Genomic DNA, 7,551 nt, shown 5'->3' on the forward strand with positions numbered 1-7,551 from the left:
GAAGTTGAAAAAGGAACATAAAACAAATTTCATAGTGTTCTGAACACATTTCCTATTCTATCTGGATCACTCAGCAGCAGGCCTGGTTCATTCAAGTACTTCCTACCGATTTTCCCTTTGTCATTCGTAACTACAGGATATAAAAGAGAAGCTATGTAGGATAGAGGAGGACCCGCTCAATCCCCGTGAAGTGAAATGTTGCCAACTCAGAGCAGTTACATTGATGACATAGTCTCGCAAAAGAAAAGTGGACCAGCCACTGTTGTTCAGTTTAATGATCACGGAATGAGGAACTTACATGCAACAATACAATAATTTACATCAATACAGTTGTTACAGCACACAAGTTGTTCATAAATATCACAGGACACCACATTTTGTAACTGGCAGCAACAAACAGTAACAAAACTTGTGCGAAAAAAACAAGAACACTTAGTAAACAGTCAGTCGAGTGACATGTGATATCACTCTGACTTTGATAGATTCACATCTATTAGGTTTACTGTTTATACATTTGCTGAAGCAGTATTTACCCTAAACAGAACAGGACATTTACAGACGTCGGCATCCAAAGTCCACGTGCAAAACAAATGTGACTTTTCTCACAAGTCTTCCTTTGTACTTGCAAACAGGAAAACGAGCTTCCCCGTGCAAATGAAGACCACAACAGCATTACTCTCCAGCCCTTGGTGGTTTATAAATATGCACATATAGTTTTTTTTGAAAGTGCCAAACAGTGCTGCTTTAAGTCTGCGAGACACCTTACGTACATCTATTTTTTGAGGGGTCAGGTGGATTTTATTAAACAGGAACAATGATGCATGTTAGAATGTGAACATCAGAGCCTTCAGTGCTTTCAAATGTATTTCTCCATGACGTGTAACCTTAGGGCTCCTGACTGTGTTCACGTAGTCATGTTTTGCTATTGTTTTTGGAAACGCTGCAACAAAATTAAACTGAAGTGGTTAATACAGTGCAACCTGCACATAAACCCATTAGCTTTTTTGTTTTATTTATCATTATCATGGTTCATCACATGAACAGAGGAGAGTCACTAATCAAGGAGTATTGATTATTTTTCGGGGGCTGAGAGGAAATGCAGAGCGGCGACTGCTTGTCGCCTTGCTGTTTGGCACAACGTTAAGTGATTTGATTCTGTGTTGAACAAATTGATTTTACCATAAACTAATTCTTGAGTGGGATCCTTTGAGCAGCTGTCACCAAAACTGGTCCTGTTACACTCATTACTGATCCTTTTCCTCAAGAATGGCTTTGAGGCTGAACTGTCACTTCATTGACCACCGTAGGTCTTAAGAGGCAGATGCTGCTATCTCGGCAATCCTCTTTCAAAAATTTGAGGCCGTGTGAAGTACAAGGATGTGTAGACATAGAGAGAGCATTCAAAAGAGGTACCGTGTTACTCGTACACATCTTGCTTTCAAACCTTTTCCGCAGTACAGAAAAAGCATAAAAATACCAAAAATAGTAACAGCCCCTTTCAGAAAGATAAATTACTAGATTACGATTACAGATGCATGAATGAGTTCATTTCAGTGTTGCAGCAGGTAGTGGTTGGGCTCATTTTAATGACCATTCTAGATATTTCTGATAGCTTAATCTGACGCGTTTCAACTCGAGCACATTGGATCTCTCCGCAGAATTAGATTAACATTGAAATCTCTTGTTATTTATGTAGTCATTTTCTTGATCCACAAAGTTACTGTCTAAAAGTCTTACAAAATAAAGGTCTCATAAATCATAAAGATAAGACTACTTGTTCGTGCTTACCATCTCCAGTTCTGCAAGAGTGCCCAGCAGCAACCAATATTTTTCATTCAGCCATTTTCATTCAAGGAATGTCTGTTGGTCATATTCCAGTGACAAAGAGACAGTAGCAGTGACGCTGTAGCTGAAGAAGCACTCGTACATAACTGTGTATAAGCCTGAAAAATTAAATTTCTAGTGAAAGTTGCTCCTTGAAAAAGATTGTTAGTTGAGAAAAAAAACAAGATTTTTTAAGCGTAAATGATTGCGTTAGTTTGTAAGAGACAGAGTATAAGCAGGTCACGTAGTCTAGGCCTATTATTTTGTACTAGTTGCAACATTACCTTGGTTGTCACGTGATTTCTATGTTTCATGCATTGTAGTCATACAATCGCTATATCAATCAATACAATCAACACAAGTTTTAGTCCAGAGACTCTGTTGTTTGTAGTTAGAATCCATGTACAATAAAGTAGATTTTATTGGAATTATATGTGCCACATTGTAAGACTTCCCATAAGACTTCTTGGCATTTTTACCTTTTATATGGACACAGATTTTGGTGAGAGAACTGATTGAACATTCTATGCATCAGCAACACTTGGAATGTTGTTGTGTCAGCAAATGACTGAGGAGACATTGTCTGTAATAACTGTGTTGTGTATTCCCACACGGGCGAGTGATGACACGAAATGCATTCCTTGTCATATAGACATATTGATGGAACACGAACCATTAGTAACTGAGAGACAGCAGAGGTGCAAAGAGAGGTTGCTGCCAGGAGGGAGCAGTGTGGATATACACTTTGGTTCTCTCGTTCCACCGTGCAAAACATCTTGTGTGAAAGGTACCTGTTAAAACACAAACCTGAAAATGTGTTTTCCTTTTTTATGAGTCATTTTGTGGGGTGAGCGAATACATACTTTAGTCATTTTGAAATGTTGGTCTACAGACATTTTTGGTTCTGTGCTTGGTGTATGCTGAACAGTGAAAGTTGAGCTGGAGAGCATTTGTTCTGACATTCAACCCTTTGTATTTACTTTAGCATAAATCCATTAAAAAGAAAAACTGAACAAACAACAGAGAGCTTATTTTTCACCAGGCAAATATTGATGTATGATGGCACTGTATTTATGTCTTCCTACAGTCTATCACAACAGCGCTGACTAAACCTAGCGATACAGTGCATAGAGGTTCCACGGAGGGAACAAAGTTCACAGTTTTGATGGCATCAGCTGACTCTACTCCAGAGGCAACGCAGCATGCATTAAAACACTGGTCACTAGCACAATTTAGAGTGGAGCCCCCCGAACATACATACATACGCACACATGCACACACAAACAACCCCAAATTCAGTTGCTACACTTAATGTACTGGTACTTTTAGGGCTTCAGGGGAACAACCATGCAAGCTTTCCCCACCCTGATGGGAGAGAAGAGTGCAGTTCCACCGTTCTTGAACTTCTCTTTCAAGCCAATTAGACTTGGAGGTGGGATGTTCTAATTACAGCCTTGCACACCACATACTATCATCCTTCTCTAATGCTTGTTAAAAAGGGATCTGCAAGATTAATTTCTCAGTTAGAGCAATCTGTCTACTGTTGTTTTAGAGAAGGGTCATCTGAATCAAAAGTGGGTAGTAAATATATATATATATATATATATATATATATATTTAACAAATTGTACTTCTAAGAGTAGTTTTTTGTAGAATGCTTTTGACTCATACCTTTGCGATAGAATATTGCATGATCTAAAATCTAGGATCTTTTGGGCTGCGCACTTATTACTTTTGCGGGGCCATTCAGCATCAAATAAGTATATCGTATCAATATTCAGCTGAGCTCACTGGCATGGCAGCAGATGTCTGACTGCGATATGGCCACGTATTAGCAAATCATGGCGTGGCAGATGGCACTGAGGTGTGAGCCCCCGATCCTCCACTACTCATCTTCTTTGGAAGACAGTCATTCCTGCATCTCTGGATGGTTTGAAAAATCTCTGGTTCAATATTCAGATGACACGGATCACCAGTCATGGTAGACGCTGTCTGATTTGTCAGCCCAAACTACACAGACTTTGCTCCAGCCTGTCCTTTGAAGTTAAAAGTAACAACGTAGCGCATATTTGTCCATTGTCTTTTTATGGATACGGCATTTTATCAATAATTCAAATTGCATCCAGTGATGGAGTAAGATGATTAAATAACAATATTTTACTGTTTTTTGTTTACTGTACCCACCACTGATCTGATTCTCCTGCTCCACAGCTGAGATCATGAATTAATTCATTTTTATTGGACTCAGCTGGATTAAAGCAGTTCCTGGAGACTGTACACTAAGAAAAAGGAGCCTGACTAAAATTGACTGTAACAGAAGAGACACCATGACATGAATCCAAATACTCAGTAATTTCGCGATGATCCAGACATCCGTTTACAATGAAGGAACTCTGGGAAATGTCAGGGAGCAGCGCTCAAGGTGCTCTGCTTTTGGGTGCTGACTGCTTTTCTTGTAGGTGTTTATTGGCTTGAGTTGTTCCCACTACAACTAAGCCTGAAACATTGTTATGTCTAGGCTTTTTTCTAGTGACGGATACGTGTGGTTTGAACACACACACACACACACACACACACACACACACACACACACAATGTAAACACTTTTCATTCAGAGACAGAATAACCACAAAGTTGAATAATTTAACAAGGCTTGTGCACTAATAGGGACAACCATTACTGTTGCTGCTGGCAGAAAGCAATGCCTTATATTTGACTTCACATTGATCTGATAGCAACGTAATGTACCAAATAGTTGTTTTTTTTTTAAATAAAAGTTTTACTGAAAGCAAGCAGGGAGTGGTCAGGCTTGTGTAGCAGCAGCTTTTTCTTTTTTTTAAAAGAAAAAAAAATAATCAGCTTATTAGAAATCAATAGGTGAACTCTTGCTGATTTCCATCCAAACTTCTAAGTTTTATCACTGACCAACAGAGGATGGCCCCAGGCGTTTCTCAGCTGGCACCAGTGAGATCCAGATAACTGTTACCCTTCATATCTGTAGTCAACAGAACGTCTGTTGCAACAGACTGTAAAAGACAAGAGTACGGAGTGGGGCCTCGCAACATAGCTGAGCACTGGGGGGAGTGAGACATACAGTCTCTGCTACACCTGTTATCACTGTTCACATTATAAAATCTATAAAAATGGAAACTAAACAAAGCCAATTTTTATTTTGGTTACTTTGGAATGTATTTCTTCTGGCAAAGCTCTCATTTTGATCCGATCATACTTCCCATCCTTTCTCATGTGGAAATACAAAATTATTCACGCTGATTTGGCAGCTCTAAATGGAAGTTACAGCCTCCAACAACGGTAAATTTACTTTGAAATCTGAAAGCAAAAAAAAAAAAAAAAAAAAGGAGATCTTGCCCCAAGAATTCCACGAGGAAATAAAACATGCCCACAAATTAAATTGGAATCAGGTAATTAACAATTTTATAGTCCACAGACCCTTTAGCAGAGTAAATAAACCACAGAGAAACTGCTGTAGTGTAAGTCTTGTGGGCAGTGAAATAACTGAGATAAACTGATGCGGTGAGGTAGATGTTAAATCAACACGATAAATGAATGAAAAGTGTTCTAGCTACAGTATTTTTTTTTCACTGTGTTGAAGGAGGAAGATGAATTCCCTCCTCAGCTAAATGTGATTATTACAGTTTCCTTCAAGCAGTCTCCAGAGACTCGAGCAGTCGCGTTGACTGGGCTTACCTGTCATTATCACTAGGAACAAGTTTGGGAGTGCAGTGTAAACACGTATGGGTCTAGATAGATGTCTCAGAGCTCTATGTTTAGAGGACAGTTGTTGCAGTTGTTAGACTTTTGCTGCAATTCCCGTTTGGGTCCACTGCTCTCTCCAAAACACTGCAGCCCCCCTCTTCTCTCCCCAGAAACCCCTCATTTGCGTCACTGCCTTCCGAGTTGCCCTTACTCCTCCCCTGCTGCTCACTCTGCCAGCTGTGCCTACTGTAGACGTATCCATTCACAGGTCCTGGGTTGGACAGGCGGTGCCTCTTCATAAAGAGGATTTCCTTGAAGGCATATCTAAACTCGGGACTCCGGCAGTAAATGAGGGGATTGAAGGCAGAGTTTGCATAACCGATCCAGTTGAGAATCCTGAAGGGAAGGTCTATTCCCTCCACCTTCCATATGGCCACCACAACATTGAGCAGAAAGAAGGGCAGCCAGCACAGAGTGAAGATTCCCATGATGATGCCCAAAGTTTTTAAGGCTTTGTGTTCCCGAAGGCAAAACTTAACCTTTTTTTGGCCACGTCCATTGCTGGCCTCCAGAGATTTGAGATTGCTGTTGTCACTGCTGTGAAATCGTCCAACGCTTTGGTCAATCTTCTTCAGCTGGCGCTTCGCCTCCTGAAAAACGCGGCTATAGACAAACACCATGATGACCAAAGGGATGTAGAAGGAGATGATGGAGGATGTGATGGCATATGCCATGTTGGTGTAGAACTCGCAGCAGCTGCTGTTTGCAATGCACTCTTTAGCTTCCTTATCATCTGATATCCACCACTTCATGTGGATTGGTAGGAAAGATATCAAGGCTGCAATGACCCACACTAGCACAACCACAATGCGAGCCTTGCACTTTGTCAGCATGGACTGGTAGCGAAAGGGAGAAGTGATGGCCAAATAACGGTCTATAGCGATGACACACAGGGTCTCAATGCTGGCAGTCACACAGAGCACATCAGTCGCTGTCCAAAACTCACACCAGAAACTACCAAAGTGCCAGGTCTTAAAGACGATGTAACAGGCGCCAAAGGGAACCACAATCAGACCCATAACTAGATCCGCACAGGCCAGGGATGTGATGAAACAGTTGGTGACATTTTGGAGACGCTGGAACCGAGCAATTGCGGTTATGACCAGGATGTTGCCAAAGACGATACACAGGATGAGCAAGGACATGATCATGCCCAGCAGGATCATTGTTGCTTCACTGTAACGCTCCTCAGTCTGAGCAGGGTCTGATGACGAGTTGATCATCTCTGCACTCACGTTGAGGTGTGCTGGTGGGGTTGTACTTCCCATCTGATCGATCATATGTGGATGACACAAACACACATACTTAGATGAAACATACAATTTTAACATTACAGTGGACTGATATGGAGAGGAGAATGAAAGCACTTGTCATGCAAATGGTATGTGGAACTAAAACTCACAATAAAACATGTGCTCCTGTGTTTGTTGCTAGTTTTATTTTCTGACTAAACCAGTACTTAAATTGCAACTCTAACACATAGGGCTTGAGTAAGTGCAGCCTATCAAACATGTTAAACAAGTTAGCCAAAATATAAGTACAAACCTCCACAAGTAGTTGTGTTGTTCCCTGCCTCCCATAAAAAGTAGAAATTTCACTGTTCTTATAATTATTCAGTGTCACATGTCCTTCTGTCTACTTTCTCCTTTTCTTATTCTGCGGGTCTCCCACTCACTTAGTCCCTCGGTTGAGCAGCGTTTCTTCTCATGTGTCTCCCAGGCTATTTGTCAGAGCCCTTATAACATGCAGTGATGACATCATGGTCAGTGCTCAGCCAATCAGACAGGCAGCCCACAGAGGGTGCTGAGAGCTCCAGAGAGTTTGAACACATTATCCCTGCAGCCGTGACTGCAGGTCTGCATGAGATAAAAGCTGCAAACATTAGCAAAGATTTTAATGTTCAATGAATCTTTTAATCAGCTAGATCACTTTAAACTGATACTTTTAGAA

The 7,551-nt window shown here is 40.9% G+C and overlaps 1 protein-coding gene across 1 annotated transcript; it reads right to left on the reverse strand.

Moving 5' to 3' along the window:
* Nucleotides 1–263: 263 nt before the first annotated feature.
* On the reverse strand, nt 264–7,300 carry adrb2a (adrenoceptor beta 2, surface a). The gene is made up of 2 exons (XM_086223103.1): nt 7,147–7,300; nt 264–6,869 (listed from the first exon to the last, which is right to left on the reverse strand). The coding sequence occupies exon 2, from the start codon at nt 6,867–6,869 to the stop codon at nt 5,613–5,615; it is 1,257 nt and encodes a 418-aa protein (XP_086079229.1). The 5' UTR covers nt 7,147–7,300; the 3' UTR covers nt 264–5,612.
* Between the last annotated feature and the right edge of the window lie 251 nt (nt 7,301–7,551).

Source organism: Aulostomus chinensis, chromosome 13, assembly GCF_037954235.1.
Source record: "Aulostomus chinensis isolate RoL2024-O1b breed Wild chromosome 13, RoL_Achi_v1.0, whole genome shotgun sequence".
NCBI lineage: Eukaryota > Metazoa > Chordata > Actinopteri > Syngnathiformes > Aulostomidae > Aulostomus > Aulostomus chinensis.

What these genes read in the sequence shown, in the direction of transcription:
- adrb2a (XM_086223103.1), bottom strand. Translation starts at nt 6,869, where the DNA reads ATGGGAAGTACAACCCCACCAGCACACCTCAACGTGAGTGCAGAGATG.